This window comes from Argentina anserina, chromosome 5 (genome assembly GCF_933775445.1).
Source record: "Argentina anserina chromosome 5, drPotAnse1.1, whole genome shotgun sequence".
Lineage (NCBI taxonomy): Eukaryota > Viridiplantae > Streptophyta > Magnoliopsida > Rosales > Rosaceae > Argentina > Argentina anserina.
In genome coordinates this window covers 4479632-4504059 of record NC_065876.1, presented here as the reverse complement: position 1 = coordinate 4504059, position 24428 = coordinate 4479632, and the positions used below count along the sequence as shown (strand labels likewise).

The 24428-nt window shown below is 36.0% G+C and overlaps 4 protein-coding genes across 4 annotated transcripts; 2 read left to right on the top strand and 2 right to left on the bottom strand.

Moving 5' to 3' along the window:
* Positions 1-25: 25 nt before the first annotated feature.
* Positions 26-1509, bottom strand: LOC126794105 (mitochondrial import inner membrane translocase subunit TIM8). The gene is made up of 2 exons (XM_050520753.1): positions 1370-1509; positions 26-475 (listed from the first exon to the last, which is right to left on the bottom strand). The coding sequence occupies exons 1-2, from the start codon at positions 1415-1417 to the stop codon at positions 287-289; spliced, it is 237 nt and encodes a 78-aa protein (XP_050376710.1). The 5' UTR covers positions 1418-1509; the 3' UTR covers positions 26-286.
* Positions 1510-3870: 2361 nt separating this feature from the next.
* LOC126794099 (NAC domain-containing protein 83-like) lies at positions 3871-4871 on the top strand. The gene is made up of 3 exons (XM_050520745.1): positions 3871-4079; positions 4183-4451; positions 4545-4871. The coding sequence occupies exons 1-3, from the start codon at positions 3899-3901 to the stop codon at positions 4803-4805; spliced, it is 711 nt and encodes a 236-aa protein (XP_050376702.1). The 5' UTR covers positions 3871-3898; the 3' UTR covers positions 4806-4871.
* Positions 4872-6172: 1301 nt separating this feature from the next.
* Positions 6173-7212, top strand: LOC126794227 (uncharacterized). Its single transcript, XM_050520891.1, has 3 exons — positions 6173-6752; positions 6863-6957; positions 7048-7212. Exons 1-3 carry the CDS (start codon positions 6173-6175, stop codon positions 7210-7212), a joined length of 840 nt encoding a protein of 279 aa, XP_050376848.1.
* Positions 7213-7925: 713 nt separating this feature from the next.
* LOC126794087 (uncharacterized) lies at positions 7926-19163 on the bottom strand. Its single transcript, XM_050520731.1, has 3 exons — positions 18913-19163; positions 17845-18055; positions 7926-12821 (listed from the first exon to the last, which is right to left on the bottom strand). Exons 1-3 carry the CDS (start codon positions 19078-19080, stop codon positions 8095-8097), a joined length of 5106 nt encoding a protein of 1701 aa, XP_050376688.1. The 5' UTR covers positions 19081-19163; the 3' UTR covers positions 7926-8094.
* Between the last annotated feature and the right edge of the window lie 5265 nt (positions 19164-24428).

The following is a 24428-nucleotide window of genomic DNA, read 5'->3' as shown; positions in this document are numbered from 1 at the left end:
GAAAAAGTAAGGGCATCTTAGATCATGCAGAGCAAGTAGGCCGATAAATTAGATAGGAGTTCGTGGAGATACAAGTAATTTGTCCATCAGAATAATAAATATCCAATAAGATTTCTTTTTGGTGAGACTGCTGGTGCTGGAAAACATCAGATGCAGTAGTCCCAAGTAAAAAAATGAGAGGGAAATCTGTCTGCAGATTGCAGAACATTTTCAACATGTAAATAACTAACACCAGAAGCAAATATCGTAACAATCACACCAGTAGGCACATCAAATTTCTGGTTCTTCATTGCATGTTCTGGAAACGCTTCATAATAATCATACTCATATCCAAATATCGTCGGGCACAGTTCGAGAGGCAAGCTGATTCACTGGAACTGAACTTGCTCCCTGGAGCAGAGGTGATGCACTTGTCCCAGCATGCACTTGTAAGCTTTCCCACCATCTCATTGATCATCGCTCTTTGCTGCTCTTGCTGCACAGAAAATACAAGTTTGTTTCAGAAAAATGAACCCATGGAACGTAATAACATGGCAGACAAAGTAGCAGAGCACTGAGAGCAGCAATAGCAATCACAAACAATCGGCTTGGCAAAAATTTGAAAAACATATTATGCTCAGACAAAGCCACAGTGCATATCCACAATTTAGTGTATGCACAAGCGCTTTACACCGAGAAAACATCTAATGTTGATGCCACAAAATAGACACTGCTCAATGGGTCGAACAGTTTGCACCAAATGGTTGCTCTAAAGAATTGAATGCCGACTATGGAACAAAACACTTCAACTTGAAAAAGATGTAAGTATTGTAATGGATATGCAACTCCAAAATAATAATTTCATAGATGGTTAAGCAAACTAACAGCTAAAATAAGGCCGCTACGTGTTAGGTAAAATCTTGTTTGTTCAGAATATATCCAGAAGTTCTTAAAGCCCCTGAAATTTGAAAAAAAAAATCACTCGTTTTCTCCCCTTTCTCAAACGTGTGCAAGAGCAAAGTTGAACAGAGTTAAACAACATTTGTCACTACTCACTACCAAATTGAAAGGGAGTACCTTTCCAATGTCTTTAGGAATTAAAATCCAGCTTCCAGTAGTGCAATCCCATTGAACTTAAGCCATAAGCCCCTCAAAGTAAAACAAGTAATAATTACTTTATACTTCTCATTCAATAGCTCAAACAGATTACAATAACAATTTGCAGCCCCTTAGTTCGGCGCACTCAATTTTTACCACCCAGAACTACTGGGTTACTCCAGCAACAATAATAAACGATCAAACATATAAAACCCAGAAATTGATAGGTACTGAAAGCAATAAACTTTAGCTTAGAATCAAACAAGGAAGGGAAGAAGACCCAGAAACTTACATTGATGAAGTTGGCCATCTCAGGGTTTTGCATGACTGAAGGATCCATGTCCGTTTTTGATTTCCGATAAAACCCTCCGAATTCTCGAGCTTTGAAGAGAGATAGAGAGATGCACGCTGTGAAAAACCCTAAAACCTCAGAGAGAGATGAGAGAGGCGACTGAAAATCGATGGATATTAAATAAATGAATTTAACTTATTGGGCAGGTATTTGGATCGGCCCAAAGACCAATAACCCAATACTAGCAGGCCTGGGATCGGTATGGACGGTTTGGTATTTACCTCGAACCGATACCAAACCGGCTTTACATTTTGGTATTGGTATTGGTTTTTTTTTTTGGTTAACGGTATTGGTATTGGTTAGGTACTGTTTATTTTAATTTTGATTTCGAACGCAGTTTCTAGTACGCAATTTGGTACCAAAATTTTAAAATAAAAAATTTGAAACTCAGTCTCGTCCAAGTGTAGTGAAAGCAGAGTAAGGACTAATTGACGATCAACTTCGCATCAAATAAATTAAATCAATGGAAGGTTTCAATCTTTGACTAATTAAGTGGTTCGAAGATTGAATTGATTCCGTAGAATGGTTCACTGATTTGGTTTGATGAGGCGTAGAATTGGAGCAAAATGAAGAGTTGACAGCGGCTGTCCAATAGTCAGAGCCTTGGACACCAAAATCTCAAACAGATTTTTGTAATGAATTATATTATTTTTTGACTATTGAAACATTGTTAAAAGAAATTGCATATATATGCTCTCTAATTTAAGTTCAATAATCAATATGACTTAATTGTAAAAAAAAAACTCTGTCTAATGGTGTTTCTCTTTATAAATTGTGGATGGAGTATTTTACTGTTGACGCAGTTATTAGGCCTGCATTGTAAGTAAGATCAAATTAAAACAACAGATTCACTATCCAAATTGTGAAAATTTATTCGAAGCATGCAGTAGCTATGAATTAAGGTGATTTATATTGACTGACTTTCTTAATGCATAAGTCTCTTTTTTCTTCATGTACGTAAAACTTCTGGATACCAAACATATAAATGCATAATACACCTAAAGACGATTGAAAACCACATAATAATTACATAAACTATTGGAAGGCATTTCAAATTATATAAAGCTCCAAATTCTTCTCTTCCTTTCCTTAGTCCAATAATCATATGTCCTTTATAACATATGAGTCATATGACTCGACGAGCTAAATCAAATCCAAGGAGAAAACCTTAAACACCAATATGAGGCCCACGTGTGAAGCCGTAAGACATCATAAAAGGATTGCACGTAAAGATAAACAATTAAACATAAACAAGAAGATCGATCTGTCGAGTACTCGAGCAATAGCCCAAGACCAAAGTCGACCATGCTCATAACAAATTGCCCTGCTTTTTTCGGATAGCAGAAGCAAATCTATATGTTAACTTTTGCATGGATGGAAAAGCAGTTATTAGCTAAGCTAAGAACTAAAGCATGCTTTTCTTCTTCTTCGCAATGAAGAAAAGTACCAAATGTGATAGTTGACTAGCTCCTCTATCCCTCAGGGTTTAGAAATTAGATCATATATATGGCTTTTCCAGAAAAGCAGCGTTGCATGGTCTATATCCTTTTTCTTCAAAACCATTGTAGAAAGAAAAAGGAACAGAAATCTTTGGTCTTTTTAAGTGCGGCCGGGATCCTTTATGTGTCAGCCATCCATATATTTCAAAGAAAAGCTTGCAGTAGTTAAACTAATTATTGAATCCAAAATTGTTAAAGCTAGAAAAGAAAAGGAAGCTTAATTGGAGGAACAAACCAAAAGCATATCAGCAATAAGGCATCTGACGAATTTAGGGAACTTAGCTAAGCTATTAGCATGTGTGGTATGATTAGTTACTGCATATATGCTTAATTGTTGTTCCTTAATTTTAATTTGGATTAATAGGAGTACCTGGTCCATGGAATTTTGCTTTTGGAGACAAGTACTCAACAAGCATAGTATATTCGATCTGAACCACGTGATTGCATATATATGGAGCTGATCGATGAGGGGATTTATTCTCTTAGCTTCATATGTTAGTACTCGATTCGGTTCACAAAAGTAGCGTTGAAATTACTGTTCAGGTTGTTATAGAATGTACGTGTATGATATATAAGTTGAATTATATTGCTTGCTATATTCATACACAGATTAACTCTATATATAGTCTAATTAACACTAATTACTCCTGTGATTCACGCCAACACTCTCCCTCAAGTTGATGCATACATATCAACCATGTCCAACTTGCTAAGTGAATTTTGTCTGTACGTATCACAGACTCACAGTGATACCATTTACAAAAAAAGGATCGATCCTTAGGTAAGTTTTTTTTTAATGTCAAACATAAAAAATGGTTAAAACAGAATCATTTTTTCTACTACAAGACTAAACCCACTGAAAGATCCTTCTTCTGTATTGGACTATAAATACTACAAGGTTATTGACCTTTCCATCTCATTCCACAGAGCCAATACGTTTGATCATAAACACTATAGACATCGATCAACAATGGATAAGTTCAACTTTGTTAGAAATGGGATGACCAGACTGCCTCCTGGCTTTCGTTTTCAGCCCACCGATGAAGAACTTGTCTTTCAGTACCTAAGGTGCAAGGTCTTCGCATGCCCTCTACCTGCTTCTATTATTCCTGAGATCAATGTCTGTTTGTTTGATCCTTGGGAATTGCCAGGTAATTAGCACTGCAAAATAGTACTTCATGTTGTTCAATTAGTGCAATTCCACGACCAGTTAATTTCCATGATCAAATGATGAACGTGTATGTGTTTTTCCAGGTGATTTGGAGCAAGAGAGATATTTCTTCAGCAACAAGGAATCAAAATACCCTAATGGGAACAGAACAAACAGAGTGACAAGTTCAGGTTATTGGAAAGCAACCGGTTCGGATAAGAAGATTGTATCAGCTAGGAGAAATAACATTATTGGGAAGAAGAAGAGTCTGGTTTTCTATAGAGGAAAAGCTCCAAATGGTTCTAAGACTGATTGGGTCATGCATGAATATGCTCTTGTCAATAATCTGGGAACTAGGGCTTCATCAAATGAGGTGTGTTTTACATTAAGTTCATGCACACAATTTACTGATACAATGCATCAAGAAATATCATAATCTGATACTTGCAAGTAATCTTTTCTGCAGTACTGTGCAAACCAGCAAGGGAATTGGGTTCTATGCCGAATTTTTTTGAAGAAAAGAAGTTCTCAGGAAGATGAGGATACTTTGCTGAATTATGATGGCTTCATAGTTAACAGCACCGAAAAGGGTCAGCTTCAGCTTACTAGCAGGGCAAATCCTGTGTCTTCATCTTCGTCTAGTTCTAGTTGCAGTGGTATCACAGAAGTCTCATCGAGTCATAAAGCCGGTGATGAAGAAATTACCAGTGGCTGCACTAAATTTTGATCCTGTTAATGTAGTATTTACATATTGATCAAAAGATAAATTTACTTCAAAAATGATTTATGATTTTCATGTCTATTATATCCAGAGCTCCGCAGAGATTGAAGTTCTTCCTCAAAGCTTAGTGCTCTAAGCATTGATTAGGGCTGTAAAAGTTGACTGTAAGGTCAGTTAGCTAAAATGAACCAGTTACAATAATTTAGCATCCTTACTTGGAACTGAGACAGTAAATACTGTAGGTAAAGGGTGGGACTCTTTGCTACAGGAATAATTGGCTTTCCTAAATCAAAAGGCAGTTCATTTTTCAAAGATATCAAAAAAGAAGCAAAGCATATTTGAACTTTGGATAAAGAAATTCGTATTTAGAGAGCACCGGGTCCAAAATGAAAGGTAAGCCAGCTAGAATATAAGCTCTCACATGATGAGTTTTATTTAGGCTCTGTCCTAGTTTTCAAAGTAAAACTAAAGAAGAAAACCTATGGTTTATCGTAAAAAAAAAAAAGTAAAACTAAAGAAGAAATCAATATCTGATGATTTACTTTAAAATTGATTGGATTCCTTGCTTCAGTTTTACAACTCAATTTCTTTTGGAATGGACACATATATAAATGACCTCTTCAACGTACAGGTATGACCTTCAACCAGTAGGGACTTAGTCCTCTGGTTTGTGAATTTAAGGCACGAAAACAGAAACAAATGAATTTTCTCAAACTAAAGCCTTACAGCCTTTTTTCACTTCACTTTTTATTCCAATCACCAAACAAGAAAATTGACGAACCACACTAAATTTGAAGTTTCATCTTTTCGAGTAATGCCGAAGTGGTAAACACATTTTTGAGGCACATTACATGACAAATCACTGAACCTACCTCATCCTTCGACAAATTAATGGTATGATCTGAGAGTTGTTCTGACTTTGTTGAAGCTGGCAGATATTGTTGTTAGCGATAAACAGGAGCTTACATACATTCCTCTCTTGGCTTGCTCATTCGAGTTTCGACAGCCGAAAAAACATGTCTACAGCTACAAAAATAGTTAGATTGTCCTGATCACTGCAATTAGGACAACTGGAACAACAATACTAAGTTGACAAATATAGGAAACATGGTTACAGAATAATACTAACTTTTTGCTAACATTAACCTCCCAGATGTAAAATACAATTTAGCAAAACCAAATATATGAAGTTATTACAGTTGTTGTCTATCTGCCATAGATGATAGATCATGAAGTTTATCCTAAAATCTAAAGCTTCCTTTCACCCTCCTCTTTCAAATTCACCATCCCATTGCTCATATCTTCTTTACCGTTCAGCATTTTCTTCCCTCACCATTGCTGCCTAAAACCGTTGTTCTCCCCTCCTTCCCAAAATGGGGGGCCAAAATACAAAGCTCACCCCAGAAGCTGAAGCCATGCCTCCTAAAATACGTCCGCTTCTACAACGAAAGTTTGAGGAGATCAAAAACCGTATAAGAGCAAGAAGACTAAGACATGATGCTGCTCCCTCCAAGAAACAACTACTTAAACCTGAGGATAATGAAGAGGAGGTGAATACCTCTGAGTTTCAATCTTCGCCCGAAAATAGTGTAGCATCTTCAAAGGCACAAACGGTACCCGAGAAGAAGACTTCAAATGTTGCACCAGTTTTGGTAGATCATGATGATATTAATGACAAAAAAAATAAGGAAAAAAATAAATTAGACAACAGCAATAAAGAACAGAAAGAGGAAGAAAAGGGGAAAGTGGCAAAGGTTGTGCCTGTGTACATAGGAGGGGTTTTTGCATTGGAGCAAGCCACAGATGGAGAGGAAGAGAATGAAGATCAGGAAGATATGAGGAGTATAAACTACCAAATGGATATGTATCCTTCATCGCCAAGTTTCCGAGTTTATTGCCAAGAACCAACGGAATTTGAAAAGGAATTGGAAATGGAAACTGAAAAGGATGCAAGTAAGTAATGTACAAACTTGGGTGTATATGTATAGCTATTATATGAATAGTTTCTGTTTTTAAATGATATGAACAGTTTAATTGTAGTAATCCAAGAACATATTATGCAGGTAAATATGACAACACTTGCAGCACAGATGAGGATATGAACCAACACGAAACGCCAAGTGCAGCCAGCAGAATTGATAGCAAAGCTGATAACAACGTAAGAACCTCAATTTTATTCTCATACAATAAAAAGGAGATGTTTTTGGGATTCTGTTCTCAATTTTTATTTTCCAATTTCATATATCAGGGCCAGGACACTAAACCAAAGAAGAAAGCAAGGAGAAGAAGAAGGAAAAAACCATTCCAAATGGGAGGACCAGCAGACTGTTCAGTAAAGAATTTATTAAATGTTAGAGGTTGGGCTGGCCACGACAGAGCTGCAATTCTTGCTGAGAAATCTGCACCCACGTGATCATGATGGGAACCGTTAGCTTGAGATACATTGTTGACTCATTACCTGATAGCTTCAGCTTATAGAACTTTAGTGGTTGTCGACAAACATGGTATCACAGCTCTGATTTCAGGAGCTCCTCGACTTGGAAGCCCCAACTTTGTCGTCCACTGGTCAACTTATCATGTTAACTATGAAAGGTTGGGACTGCATGCATGGTCATTGTGCAATCAACATGTGCACAAAAAAGAAAAGGCATTAGCATGAGTATGCTGTTTTAGATAGATGCACAAGAATAGTCATAGTATTCTCAGATTTCTATTTCCATCTCTAATGTTGCACTTTCTCTGCCATTTGGATTTTCTTTTCCTTTAACTTACATCTCATCAGTCGAGTTCTTTTGCAATGGTAGGAAGTTTATCAGATCAAAAATGTATCATAATGTAATCAGAAAATGAATACATTTCACAGTTGCAAGCTCTTGGCTATATGTTAAGACATCTGCAGATGGCGCAGAAAACAATTTATAGTACATGTAAGGCACATCAGTACGTCTAATAAATCATACCATAAAAAGTTTATTACTCACAAACAATCCTAAAAATTATAGAGAAAATTTCTCTTTGCTAATCATTCCTAAACTAAATAGAATACTTGATAATTGGCAGTCATGAGATAGTTGAAACCTGAAAGCAATATATAATGAAACATTCTGAGAAACTTACAAACTGATAAACAGATAAAACAAAGAAAGTACAAATGTTGAACCGTTCGAAATATTTTACAGATAGCACAAAAGAAAGCATTACTTGTCCAAACAGAAAAGCCAACAACAAAAGCAAAATGAAACTACATAGGAATGATAGGATACTATCGTAAGTTCATAACCAGCCACAAGGTTAGCTAGACTGTCTTCAGAAACTCCTCATCCTCCATAAAGGTTTGCAAATTCTTAAACTTCATCAAGAAATCAACTGCTTCCTCATTGAAGTCTAGCAAAGCAGCGACCTTGATCAGCTCAGCGAGTGTATCAATATGATCAGTGCTCTCCCATAACACACTCTCAGATATTGCTTCAGAAAAACAAGTAACAAACTCAATGAGACTCTTCTGTCCTCCAGACTTATCCAATTTCTGAGTGAAGATCATTGAATTGTCTCTATCAAATCGCACCTTTCTGCTTCCTTCCGCCCTCAAAACTTTTCTCTCAGAATTAGGTAATGATAGACTATAACTTACAGTGATTGGTTTGGTTGTCTCCACCACAGTCACATTCACAAGGCATTGAACAGCTTTCTGCCTCTTATCTGCTTCAATTCCCATGGCAGGAGCACCAAGAAAACCGAGAATCAGTTTTAAAAGCGATTTCTTAATCAACTTTTCCCTTGGAAAAGACTCTACTTGAACTTCATCTGCAAGTGATAACTCTTCCTTCTGTACAGATTCAGAAATAGTGCGAACACCAATTTTCCGATACATGTCAAGCAGCTTGGTTCTTGGAATGGAAGGCAAACTTGGCTGAGGGTACCAAACAAAAAGAGACTCACTAGTGGACTTTTCAAAGAGATACTTGAGTAGAAGGTCATCTGCAATGAATGCATCGGACTTGTTGCACAGCAAGATTCCTTCAGATCCAGAACTGACAGGTACTTTCACCAAGGCATCAGCAACAGTCTTTTCAGTCGTTGAATTCCAGTGCATCGAGATATACCTCCAGAACTTGCAACAATCATCATGCGGCAATGCACTCCCAGAACTTTCCCAAACCTTCCAAACCTTTAAGTAGTCATCAACTGTAGGCTTGGATTTGACTCCAAAAGCACTGGAGAAGAAAAGCAGAAGTTTCTGATCATAATGTTTCTCCAAAACAGTCAACTGCGAACCAAATAGCTCATCCTTGTCCTTAATAACACATTCATCAGGATGAACCCACTCCCCTTTCGGAATCCAGATCCTTCGAGCAGCATCAGTGTCTGGCTCCCACTTGAACGCGCTCAAGTAACTATACAGCCGAGCAAAAGCTTCATTCTCATTATGGTTATAAAGGTGGCCAGAAATCAAGCGACATCCTTGTTCAGCTTCAACAACAACCCCCAATGTAGAGAGCTCTTTCTTGTAGGTTGCCATCTTGGTACCATAGAATTCCTCGTCAATGAAAGGCCCATCAGTCCGCTTCAAATATAAGCCAAACTTGGAATCAAACAACAAGCACTCTGTGGGTGATCTATAACCAGCATGAGTCTTTATCCATGCCTGAGAAACTTTTTTCATAAAATCAGCCTCGTGAAGAAAGGTGTGACCTTTAGCCTGTAAAACTCTTACGCATTCCAGCAACGCAAGTACATTTACAGGAAAAATACGACTGGAATCCTTTGGGAGATTAAGAGAAGAAGCCACAAGGTTGAGTCCTTCCTTGTATTCGACGATAACCCCCAAGCTCTTCAGCTCTTTTCTGTACTCATGTATGCTCCTTCCATAGCAACTCTCGGAATCATCAATGAAAGGAAGCAGAGTTATTGGGGATATATCCTTCCACTCGGGACTAAAGAGAATGCACTCCCTTGGACATTTATAACCAAGACGAGTACGCAACCACTCGGCCTTACCAATGCAGCTCATAAGATCAGCAGGAAACTTATATGAAGTCCCCTTCAGCGTTCTGTAACACAGAAGCAATGATGCAACATTTTCCTTGCTGATGGAACATTTTGATGCACACTCCCTGAAATATCGAGCGAATACTCTTGCAGCCTCTTCAAAATCAGCAGCAACACCAATCTTTTTCAGTTCATTTCTGTACCGGAAAATGTTGCTCCCATAGAATTCATGATCAATCACAGGAAGACCACTGACGACCTGGAGAATGCAACCCCATTCGTGATGAAACAAAAGACATTCCCCTGGACACTTGTAACCGATCCTTGTCTTGAGGCACTTGGCTCCTTTCAATGCATCCACAACTTTATCAGGTGATTCAGAAATATTCATACACTTGAGCATTAAGATAACTACCTCAGGTGTCCAAGTTATCAAAAATGGTGACTTCAGGTTGTCAATTATAAGTTGGTAACTGTTGTTGAAGGAGATCACCACACCGAGCAACTCAAGTTCAGTTCTGAAATTACAGATTTCATCACCGTAGAAGTCCTGATCAATGAAGGGAATATTGCTAATTTTGGAGGCAACATTCCACTCTCTGTCTGACAAAACAGATCCCACAGGAGACCTGTAGCCAAGAGAAGTCTTCAGCCAGTTTCCTTGTCTAATAGTAGAGATAAAATCAGCAGGAGAAAGACATTTGTCCCTTAGAAATTTGATGAAACGCAGAATGGAATACACATTTCCTCTTGTCAAAGAGGATGAAGCTGCCAGAGACATGAAATGCTTCCCAATAAATTCACATGCTTCGCTGTATTCAAACATGACCCCAATTGTCATTAGCTCCTCCTTGTATTCTCTAATGCTCTCACCATAGAAGCTCTCATCAATCAATGGAATGTCAACAGAAACGGATCCATTCTGCAGAGTATTTCCCCATGAAGAGGTAAGCAGAAATGACTGGGATGGTGGCCTATAACCAGGGGAACCATTCAAAGTAACTTTTAACCAACTACCTTCCTTGATACATGTCAAAAACTTCTGAGGGATGCAAGCTCTTTTATACTTCAGTTGGCGAATCCACTCCAATAGCAGAAAGGCATTCTTCTTAGTAAGTGGTCCAGATACAGACGAGATACCATCAGTTGGAGCAGAAATATGAGGGACATCCACAGCAGCAGCATAATTTATTAGGAACTCGAGAAGTTTCTTATGCGGAGTATGCTTACCAGCAAAATTGCTAGAAGATATATAATGGTCTCCTAATTCCACATAGCCTTCGTTTCTCCACAAATTGGAATCAGTCAAGTCTGCCCATTTGCTTCCATTGGCTGGGACAACAACCCCTCTTCTACTCCTGATGACATTCCCGTAGCTATCCACGAGTGGCATATTTTCACATAAACTGCTAACTTCCCTACTACTGAGCAAATCATTGTCGAATGATTGATACAAGAAGTGTGCATATGCAACAACAAGCCTCCGCTCATTAAAAGAATTCTCAAGGAGATCAACTGCATATCTTTTGACATCAACAGAACCAACCCCAACCTGATCAGCGAGCCATTTCTTCAATGTATCCTTCCTAGAGCATGCCCAGATAGCTTCCTGCGTAGCCTTCGGCATAAAGAGAAGACGAGTCACAGATATAAATTCCCGGTTGCAATCAATCAGCCACGAAACAATAGAGGGATGGCTCGACAAGAAAACTCTGCATTCATTCTTCTGAATTTCACTTATGCTGCACAAAGATTTATTTCCATAGTCTGCACATTTTATCAATGGTATGTTCTTCATGTTGGTGCGACCAAACTTAGAACCCCAATTGTCAGCAATAAACAGTAGAAGCTCTAAGTACACATGTTCTGATACTCCAACAACAAGATTGGAAGTACCCTGTATGCATTTAACATACCAGTCATCATTCACTGGTTCGACTCCAAGGAAACTTAGTATAGGATCATATTCCGTGCTGTCAAAAGAATAAGACAGAACAAATCTTCCATGTGATGATAGCTTGATCAGACTTACACCTTGATTCTTCGCCTTCCTCAAAAGAGTCCAAAAGGCTGGTATTAATCTTCCCACTTCACGAGGCTTGTGGAAGAACCTCTGCTCCATCTCAGGCTCAACTGGTATAATGTCTTCGTCAATCATCTTTGCTTTTATCGACTCTCTTACAGCATTTAATTCTTTATAAGATGAAGCCTGAACAGGCAAGAATCTGAACATTGGAGGCAAACTTGATGCTGGTGCACCTTCCACAGTTTTCACAAGAGTGTTGAAGGCATGGGCAAATGCGGTAGGCACACACTCAAGAATCCCTTGATTCCACTTGTTGTCAAGTAGGATGGTCTCTCTTGAAGATGCTAAAAGAAAATCCGCCTGTATTATGAATGGAAAGTTGGTCACCATCTCTGTAGGAAGAAATGCATAAACACCAGGAGATGAGTTCATTGCTCTTCGAAGACGTTCTCCATTTGGAAAGGCAAGAGTGATCACCCACTCATCCACCTCCATTCTCCTCTCAACTCTGAATTCCTGTCTGACAGGAAACCTTTGTTTCCACATGTGGTAACTGCACTCTCCATTACCACCATTTTCTTCAGCTGAAAGACGCAGAGTGTAGGATTGAGCATTAATATTCTTCCTGGTAACAAAATCAGTCTGGCTTTCTATCTCAATTGCACTCACAGTGTTCTGCCTTTGATCCTCATTATCTTCCCTCACAGAAAGCCGTTTAATCTTTGATAGGAACAAGAGAACTTCCGGATGAATGACTGAGAGTTGCTTCTTGACAGGCAGAACCTTGTCGAGCTTTAAAGGTAAGATCAGTGTTGTGGTGGGAAGGGCAGTAGCAGAACCATATATCGTCTGTATGTCAGAGAGAGTGGGATTCTGCTCAACCCATTCAGGTACTATGTAGCCAACATTGCATTGTGAACAAGGCTCTTCACTAAACCTTATCTGATAACCATTACTAAATATGTAAGGCTGAGCAGTGATCAGAAACACACTCTTGAAGCCAATTCCTGTTTATAAACCAGAAATTTTACTGAATTAGCACAACAAAACTAAGCGAAAGAGAGCATCAGATTATTTAATCAAGATACATTATTCACTCTTAAACCCACCCTACACTCCAGTAGGTATTCCAACCACCTAGTATATATTATATTAATAAAATAAGAAAGAGAATTGACATGTTACTGGCTAAATTTTTAAACTATCCAAATTGTCTGAGGTTTATTAAACTTCAAAATTTATCTGACTATGATTTGAATGATATGATTGTAATTTAAAAAATATAAAAGTGAAAAGAAAAAATAGAATGAGAAACAAAACTACACACTACTATATCAGTTTTTTTTTCTCACAATTTCTGTTAGAAAAAAAAGAACTAAATATAGCACATACGAAGTGTGTCACGAGGCTAGTATATTATTATGTAAATCCATATTTTTGTTTGTAGTTGCAATCCAACTAGGCAACGACTCATTTCCACCATTAAACTGCAGAGTGACTGAAAAAATGAAATTTACTGATCCATTTGATCTTGCTAGTATACCGTGGTTTTTGAAATATTTGTAGCCATTAGATTGATAATAAATCTAATGGTTAAGAATATTCACAAAAAAGATCTCACTTGTTTACCGGGTCACAATGTAATAAAGTAATTAATTATGAGTTTATTCTAAAAAGGAAAAAATCAATGAGTTTTATTTATTACTAATTAACTACATCATTAATACTTTTCTAAAATAATTAAATGTTTCAGGTAATATTTTATTTAAATAACATATCACTTATATGAAGATATAATAGGTGTGAAAATTTAAATTTATTCAGCGACTTACCACTTAAAATTATATTTACAAGTTTTGGAAACAATTTCTGTATGTTGCAATGAATATGTTGTTGTAGTGCGTAAATTTTCATTTTTTGTGTGCAAATAGATAGGTGTCTTCATTCATGTAATAGAGTTATCAATTGTGTACTTGGGTGACATTTTAAATTATTACATTTTTCACAACGTTATTATGAATTTAGAGACAATTGATAAGATTTTTTTGCAATAAATGTTATATAAGTAATAATTACAAGGCCACAATATATTTGTATGTTCATACTCTTCTACAAATTTGAAGACAAATTTGTTGTACATGTGGTAAATTTTTCATATTTACACAAAAGAGTCCATGTGTCCTCATTCATGTAATAGAGTTCTTAGTTGTGTAATTAGGTGGTATTTTATGTTATCACATTTTTCACAACATTATTATGAATATGGGGGCAATTGCTAAATTTTTTTGTAATAAATGTTATATAAGTTGTAATTACAAGGCCACATACATATTTACATGTTCATGAATCATGAATCATTTTAAAATAATAAGACAAATGTGTTGTGAATGTGATAAATTTTCATATATTTACACAAAATAGTGCATGTGTCCTCATTATATGTAATATACTTTTCAATTTGTGTAATTGGGCGGGATTTAAAATGATTATATTTTTTACAATGTTATTATGAATACGAGGACAATTGATAAATTTATTTGTAATAAATGTTTTATAAGTTGTAATTACAAGGTCACAACCATATTTACATGTTCGTGACTTATTTTACAGATTTGAAGATGCATGTGTTGTAAATGTGGTAAATTTTCATATTTACACAATATAGTCCATGTGTTCTTATTTATGTAATAATGTTTGGTTGCGTAAAAATATCCTAACTATTAGATTTCCATGATTCACCATTGGATTATGAGAATTACTATAATCCTGATCATAAATTATATTTTTTATCTTATTTAGTGTAATTAATATGTTAATGGCCTATATTACATGTTTTTCAACAAAGTTACCAATTTGATCACAAATGTAATGTTAAATTTGTAAAATAAAAACGAAATAAAATATGACACGTGTCATAATTTAAATAGGTAACTCGATGACCGATTCTTCAAGTTACAAGAATTTTAAATATGTTTTTTTAAAGTGCGTATGTGGTACCGGTGGGTACGATAGCCTGTCTCGCAACTATATGATCGAGAAATGCCTTGTAACATACATGCAGATAATGTAAAAGCAGTAATATTATATGACTTCCATAAAGTCATGACAACTTTAGAAAAATTAAAGCATAGAAGGTCGCCAGTAAAGTTAGTCTTCAAGTGGAACCAAACAGATTCAATGTTACAGCATTGTCTGGGTCACAACTCATAAGTTTCTTCTGTTATTTTATATGTGACTTTCTACAGAGGTTTTTTAAGTCTCAAAGATAATCATAATCTTGTATGTTTACTCTACCCTCTAACTAGGGTGTAAACCCATTTTATAAGCAATGCCCTTGCGAATTGAGTTCAACTTACAAGAATCTTAAACTTTTTGTGCATTTCAAGTCATTAGACGTAAATACATATATACAGTGGCGGATCCACGTGTAGGCAAGTCTAAGCAACTGCCTAGACAAGGTTTTGCTTTTGGGCATGGAATATGATGTTTTCCCGGCGGAAGATATGAAAATGGTAGATACTGGTGAACGCCGTTGCAACTCAAGCATATGTTTTCTATTGTTTTTTTGTTTCAACCCACAAAATGATGTCATTTACTTCTCTTTAATTATTAAATAGATGCTAAAACGATGTCGCTTTGTATACAACAAAGGGAAAAAAACAAAGACATGCAAGAACGCTTCCTTTGTCACGGCTCAAATAAGAACTCTCTCTCTCTCTCTCTCTCTCTCTCTCTCTCTCTCTCTCTCTCTCTTCTGACTTATGCATCTCTCACTCTCCCCCATACCCCAATCCAGTCAAACACAAGAGTTAACAAGGTCAAAAAGTGTAATAACCCGATTTTTTGGGGTCAATTTGTAAGAATTCGGTGATATTTTGAAAACTTGTTAAAGTCATTAAATCGTGTATTTCTCGCTTCATGACTATGTCAAATCGAAACGGAACCGCCTTCGGAAATTTAAATCGGAAAAACGTTACATTTCCGCGATGTAAGAATTGATTTTTACTCCGTTGCTCGTTTCCGAAAACTTCCTTCACTGAAGTTGTAGAGCTCGTCGATACGGGTTCGTGGACACGTCACGCGTTCTAATCTGACGTCGTACATGAAAGTTATTAACGACGAAAGTTAGTTTCCGATTTTAGAAGAGGGTATAAAAAGGGAATTTTGGGATTAGTGTTTCCATTTTCAGAAACCTCTCACCCGCCTCCTTCTCTTTCTCTCTCTTCTCTCTCCCTGACGTCTCTCTCCCTCAGAAAACTCATCGTCGGCGATCTCACCCACTGGACGTCCGTGTCCCTCACCGCCGCTGTGAAGCCGCGCGACAACCCGAGCCTCCTACGATTTTCCGACGACGCCAGTGCACGAGGCTAACTCGTCTCCACCTTTCCTCACCCCCGATGCCACCTGCGACGAGATTGGAGATCGAATTCACGCGTCGCCTGGCCTCTGCTCAAATTCGACACCGCCGGCATCTTGAGCTTCTCCGGCGACAATCCGACGGTTTCACAGTCCAATGAAGGTCAGGGTTAGCTTAATAGGATTATTGTGGTTGTTTTGGTTCGATTTGGGAGAATATTGGAGGAGGAGATGAGGGAGGTACCGCTGCCTAGGGCGGCGCGTGAAGAGGCTTGAAGGGGGCAGGGAGGCGGCCCGAGGTCGTAGAAGGGTAGAGGAGGAAGGAATGCAAGGTTTTGGGCGGCGCGTGGGCTCCATGCGCTGCCACTGTAGGCAGGCGCGTGAGAGGCACGCACAGTAATTTTTTATAAAAAGTGATTTATGTACGATAATTGTAAAAAAGTAAATTATGTAGAGTAAATATAAAATTAATTTACGTACAGTAAATGTAAATGTAATTTACGTACAGTAAATTATAAAAGTAATTTCTGAAAGGTAAATAAGTGATTTGTATTTACTGATAGTATTTACTATGAATAGTACATCGGAGTACATGAATACATAGACAGTACATATTTGAATAGTGATATGTGAACAATAAATCATCGTTAAATTAATACCCGATTAATTAATAATCTCATTAAAATAATAATTTTTGTCTGTTCTGACTCGGGACTAACGTGTTAAATTAATATTTTGTGAAATTTATAAAATAATAAAATTTTGAGACTTCACATGGACCATATCAGATATAGAAATTAATAATTTCTTATTACATATAAATAATTTTACATTTACGAGTATTTTGCAAAGTACGACTCATTTGTTACCTGTTTTTTCTTGAAAATGATGTCACTTTGAATCTCATTTTGCTCTTTTCTTAACATGATAAGAACTTCTAATGTGTTTTTCTCTTAGTGCAACAAAAAATTATATATTAATTTAATGTCCTCGTTGCCGTGATAAGTTGTTGAATAATTTAGTACATCGAATAAAATAATATATTTAATAATGTGTATATAATATGAACAATGTAGTACATCGAACAAATGATGAATGAAGTATATTGAATAAAGTACAATATTTGTTTTCTATAAAATTATTTATTATACTTTGATAAATTAATAACATGTTAATTTATCAATAAATTAATATTTATTAATTTATCTATATTAATAACGCGCTAAATTAATAATTTTTACTGGTCACGAAGCTATTAATTTATATAGATTTTACTAGTTGATTCAATTATCTTATTCATATTATACGTCTAAATTTCAGATTATATATATAATTTTGTTTTGTTTCTGAATTATTTGTTCTTATGTCCAAACAAATTTGTTTTTTGAGATAATGAGATTGAATGTTATATGAATTATGTCGTATGATGCTATTATGCAACACTTTCAAAGTATGAAATCACACCGTCAGCAATTATTGTTTTGTTGTTGATTGAAAAGTAAGTTATTCTGTAATTTTTTTTTTGAAATTGAAGTGAATTATATTTTCAAGTGACATGTAATTTTTGCCTTCGCCTTGGTTGGCAAAATTTTCTAGATCCACCACTTAATACATATAAAGTATGAACTCATAATTTAGTGATAAATAGTCTAATATCTAATACACAGAACTCACCTTTCTCCCCAATATAACCATGCTTCCTGTTGCCTTTCTTGGTGGACCGTCCAACGCTGCAAATGGAGTCTATGTTTTTGGAAGAAAAACCCTTCTCATTATTGAAAACGAGCAATGTGGCTGGAGCCCCTGTAGCAGTTATATCGCGGGACGTAATCACAAACTCAAGGGATGGATCAATTCCCTCCGAGTACTCATTGTCTTCTGCATTCTGCAACGCAGGTAATTTGAAATATTCATTATTTGATATTGGAATTATTCATGCATATACAAACACGGTGTGAGAAACATAATCAAGTTTCGGCATCCACTTTATCTGCAGCAAAGTTACCATGGTTGATCAATTAAGATTCACAGTCATTATTTTCAAAATCGAGCCCTGGCTTGAAACAAATGAACTAAGAAACTTAAATGGAATGCTGTAAATTAATGACCACGTATACATGTAAGCAGGGGATGATCAAGCCAGTGGAGGATCCAAAATTCATAACTCGGGGTGACTTGAATTTTTTTACTCAACGAACGAAGTGATAGAAATTTATAGAGCATAAAATATTTAATTATAATGTATTAAATGTATACCTTGTGGATGTGAAAATAAAAATCTATCCATAATTACCATGAATTTAGTCGATTGCAAAGAGAAATTTTTAAAATTGATCAAAGAACTTAATCAAAATTAATGTTCGATGAAAATAAAATAGATTAATTATATGTTGAAAAAATCAAAGAAAATTGGAAGTAAATGGAAAAATAGACACAAAAATTTACAAAACTACACCATATAAACATATGACATATACTGATATACTTAGTTAATTATTTCCCAAATTCTTGAAGGGACTTGAGTCCCTTCACAAACCCCCTAGATCCGCGCCCCGATCAAGCCATTTGGCTAAGAATATGAACATTCACTATTCACACTATTCATATGTTCCTTACTTCCTTTAAAATTCACATTTATCTATAAAATCATTAAATCATTCGAATGTATGAAGTTTAGAACATTGTTGCAGAATTCAGAAGCAAATTCAGACTAAGCTACAAGCAGTGTGAGAGAAAACCAACCTGAACGAGTTCCATGAAAAAGTGGACGTCTTTGGCGTAAAGCTCGCCGGAGAGGTTCTTGACGGCCTGATGAAGATCCTCCGTTAAAGGGTTGAGCTTTTCTCCGATGGAAAATTTAGTCTTCCGTATATCTTCTATGTGCTCTCTCGGCGTCATCGTCGTTGCCATTGTCGTAGGTTGGGCAATACACAAATGCTCGACCTTTGGTTTCTGCAGAGAGAAAGATTAGACACAGAGGAGAGTGGAGAAGGCCAAAAGACTAGAAGTAAGGAGTGAGAGTCATGATGGGTCACTACAAGTCTCTTATGACCCACTCAGTTTCCAATATGGTACAATGGCAGCATGTATTTTACAAGTCTATACCCTTATTTTTTTTCATTTCACTTTGTGACGGAAACTAGATAGAAATTACACTAATGAATTTTATACAGCAAAAAAGATTTCAAAACCTATATATCATACCATCTTAAAATGAGCTACAAATGTCATATTTTAGAACAATATTTCAAGATAGTTTGTTCAAGATATTGTAAACTTTTGGCATAAATACGTTTAGTTTTAGAAAAATGTTAGATGACCTCCGTGATTAGATGATTTTATAATTAATATTATGAGTCTGATTAGGAACGGGGCCATGATTTCAAAATAGATTGGTCTAAACTTACTTTTGATATAAGTTTCAAAACATATGTATGAAATTATATTAATTCACAATTCTATCATTTTTGTGATCATTAGATCAAGTATGTTTCATACTAAATAACAATTATATGACAATCTGATTGTTCATAATTTAATCATCAAACTCTACTTCCATATATCTTGCTCCAAATACTAACTTCTCAAAGTTGAAGAGTTTGTAGTTATTACCAAACAAAATAATCTATGAATCCAGAATATTGAAATATTCAAATTCACAAACCCAGATTAGTATATTAATCTTTTTATAAGGAAAGTTAGTTCAACCCTACAATTAAAATTCTAAACTTAATTATATTTATGAAACTATTCTTTAGCTAATAAGTTTATAGATTTTTTTTTCGGTTTTTCGGTAGTGGAGAATCCTCATTTAGAGCATCTCCAACAGTTATGGCATTTTAGAGAAAAAAAAGAAATTTACAGATTTGAACTTTTTTCTACTCCAATAGATCCTCCATCACATTCTCCAAAATAGAGAAAGAGATGAGAGAGAATGTGAAATCCTTTAAATTTGTAGAAACCTGCAAAATTTTGGAGAAACAAGCATTTAATGCTCTACGCTTTATCCAATAACTCTTGAGTTATAACAACCAATCAAAACAATAAAAAATTAGAATCATTTATGTCAAACTAGCATATTAAATATATAAAATAATTGATAGTTATAAAAATATGATTATATAATATTTTTTTCACTTGTAATAAATACATAAATATGCAAAATGTATAAACTGTTGGAGTTTGAGCATAATATTTTTGAAAATTTTGACATTTACTTTTATATTTTAGAGAAATTTTGTCAAATCTATTAGAGATGTTCTTAATATTGGTAAACTCTTCCTTTTCTTGCCTTTTGCATGGGCTACTGCTTCATATTCAAGTTATTCTACATAAAATTAACACATTCTATATTATATGGGAAGAAGATAAAAAGTGTATGGGCTACTATCCTCCGTCCCTGAGTGTGACACGTTCGGGAAAACACTTCACGAGAATACATTGTGTATCGAGCTAGCTAGTAACTACTGTAACTTGGCTGTTTTGAACTTCTCGGGCAAGGTTGAGATAAGCCTTCTCGACCAAGTTTACCAAAGTGGACAGAAAGTGATTGACATGTACGTACATAAACAGAGATTCGAACGGAAAGCGAAGAATTGACATGTAAAGTGGCTCTTATTCGACGAGGCTTGTGAGTCTTTGAATCTGAACGAGATACTTCTTGACCCTTTTTCCAGAAATAAATGAAACATATCAAACAATGAGTGCATTTCCATGTAGCAAAGTTTCCTTTAGCTAAAGTGTGCGATTAAAGATGGTCAATTATGTCTCTTTTGTTGTCACATATTAGTATGCAATATATAGAGAAAAGGGTAGAAAACCTTGGCCTTGAGGCAAAGGCAAAAATTCCATGATTCAAGACTGAAAGGGGAAACCTTCTCAAGGAAGGTAGCAAAATGCCTTCACCAAGAAGGAAGAGTAAAAGAAAGTGAAGAGAAACATTTCATGGAATAATAGTGAGATTTGTACGAGAAAGTTAAGACTTTAAAATTGATTAGACTGACGGTCACCGAACTCTTTCTTTATTGTTCATGCATTTTCCCAAAAGAATATGTATACCGAAAATGAGATAAAATGAAAACTAGAGTTTAGAGGTTTATAATTTAGCTTGCACTCGAAAATATTACTCTTTGAGTCTTTGTAGATTCAGAACAAAACTGATATTAGTTATCTCATTATTGAAAACCATCAATGTAGCCGGAGCCCCCGTGCCTGTTATATCCTGGGAGGTTATGACAAGTATGACAAAAAACATGATTTGTGAATGAAAATGCATACCTGAATGAGTTCTATGAAGTTGACCAAAAAAAAAAAAAGAGTTCTATGAGAAAATGCACGTCTTTAGCATAAAGCTCTGCTGAGAGATTCTTAATAGCCTGGTGAAGATCCTCAGTTAAGAGGGTTGAGTTCCCCTCCTATGGAAAACTCCGTCCTCCTTATCTCTTCTAGATGTGATGATATACCACTGTAGTTATATATTTGACATATGTATTTGTATGTTTTTGCCAATTATTGAATATATATATATTTGTATGTACAGGTGTATTATTACTGTAGATATATAGTATCTGATCTGATCTTTGTATATGTAACTAATTTATTGGTCAATCGATATTCTTAACAGAATGCTGAGGACAATGAGTATTAAATACATCAGTTTGTCATTAGTGGCGGATCCAGGAATTAAATTTTGAGTGGGCTTGAGTTTTCAAACGAGTAAAAAATAATAATGAAACCAAATGGGCGAAGAAACAGAGACCTCATCGGAATTGGGGACTTCAAGGATTTCCGGCAGGGGTACAGACCTCACTTGTCGATTTGAGGTTGAACATTTTAATTTTGCTCAACATTCTCCACTTCTCCAGCATGCTAAAACAAGTTTATATTGTAGAAGAAAATCAGTGCAGCAGAAAGCATTTAAGTTAGAAGTCTCGGCTCTCTCAGTTAGGGGTGGACACGGGTCCATTCGGTTCGGTTTTGGACAAAACCCATAACCCAACCCAAATTTTAAATTCGGTTAGGTTCGGTTCGGTTTTTCTATTTTAGAGACTGTGACCCACAACCCAACCCAACCCGTACGGTTCAGTTCGGTTCGGTTTTTTTTTTCGGTTTTACCCGTATGTAAAATACGTAATATTATATTTCGACCATATTTCGAACTGGAGTTATCGATTGCTGAAGTGTCCACTAATGTATCATACCTTTATATTAGATTTATAATAAAACTATCACATTATGAAGCGACTATATGAAGGAAACTTTTAGGGATCGATCGACATCATCCGATGTGATCAGTATATATATTTAGTGACCATGAAAAAATTTCATCCTATTCGGACCTAGTTTGACCGTCAGAATTTCCGATAAACTGAAAACACCACTAATTTGTCCTAAAGGAGAATTCATTACAAAGATGTGAACGTTGAAAGCCGTTTGCATATATGAAGTCACCTAATTTTTGTTACCTATCTTCCGCGGTCGCACTGAAGAAATCTATTTGGCAAAGCCCCGGTCAATGAGGTTTTATTATGTGAAAACGCCTCTTTTTTGGTTGACCGTAGGTACGAACGGTCAAACCATGTCCAAAATTGACGAAATTTTTACGGGGTCCCTAAATATATATACCAATCACATCTGCTAGTGTCGATCGACCATATTTCGAATTAGAGTTGACGATCACCTAAGTGTCAACTAATGTATCATAACCTTTATATTAGGTTTAAAATAAAACTATCGCATTATGAAGCGACTATATGAAGGAAACTTCTAGGGATCGATCGACACCAGCCGATGTGATCGTTATATATATTTAGTGACCCTATAAAAATTTCATCCAATTCGGACCTCATTTAACCGTCGAAATTTTTAGTAAATCGAAAACATCACTATTATGCCATAAGGGAGGACCTATTACAAATATGCGAACGCCGAAAGCCATTTACATATCTGAAAATCACCTAATTTTTGTTACTTATCATGCGCAGTCGCACTAAAGAAATATATTTGGCAAAGCCCCGGTCAATGGGGTTTCAATATGTGAAAACGCCTCTTTTTTAGTTAACCGTAGGTACGAATGGTCAAACCATGTCCAAACTTGACGAAATTTTTACGGGGTCCCTAAATATATATACCAATCACATCTGCTGGTGTCGATCGACCATATTTCGAATTAGAGTTGACGATCACCTAAGTGTCAACTAGTGTATCATAACCTTTATATTAGGTTTAAAATAAAACTATCGCATTATGAAGCGACTATATGAAGGAAACTTCTAGGGATCGATCGACACCAGCCGATGTGATCGGTATATTTAGTGACCCTATAAAAATTTCATCCAATTCGGACCTCATTTAACCGTCAGAATTTTTGGTAAATCGAAAACACCACTATTATGCCATAAGGGAGGACCTATTACAAATATGCGAACGCCGAAAGCCGTTTGCATATCTGAAATCACCTAATTTTTGTTACCTATCATGCGCGGTCGCACTAAAGAAATATATTTGGCAAATCCCCGGTCAATAGGGTTTCAATATGTGAAAACGCCTCTTTTTTAGTTAACCGTAGGTACGAAAGGTCAAACCATGTCCAAAACGGACGAAATTTTTACGGGGTCCCTAAATATATATACCAATCATATCTGCTGGTGTCGATCGATCATATTTCGAATTAGAGTTGTCGATTTTCTAAGTGTCAACTAATGTATCATAACATTGATATTAGGTTTAAAATAAAACTATCGCATTATGAAGGAAGCAAGACGGCTAAATAATGCGCCTCTTATACATTAGGTCAATTAGGTTAGAAATTATGTGCGGCTGTGAGGCCGACCACACTATTTATTTATTTTAAAAATAATAATAATGTAAAATTATAAATATGACAAAATGATTTCGTTTTGTAACGTTGACCATTGACTTCGGGTTGTTCGGGTCGGTTCGGTTTCTAAGGGACTGAACCCAAAACCCAACCCAAATAGAATCGGTTCGGTTCGGTTTTTTTATTTTCGGTTCGGTTTGATTCGGGTTTCAGTTTGTTCGGATTCGGTTTGGATTCGGGTCCGGTTTTTTTCGGTTTTCGGGTCAGTTTGTCCACCCCTACTCTCAGTGTCATGACTGTCATCATTGCCATTTCCATAGCTTCACTAAGCCAAGCGAAAGAAAGTAATCGAGAGCTGTAATAGTGAGACTTGTATGATAGTAAATACATTACCTCGTAGTTGGGAGCTCTAGACGCTGATCTTACCACTGACTTTGAT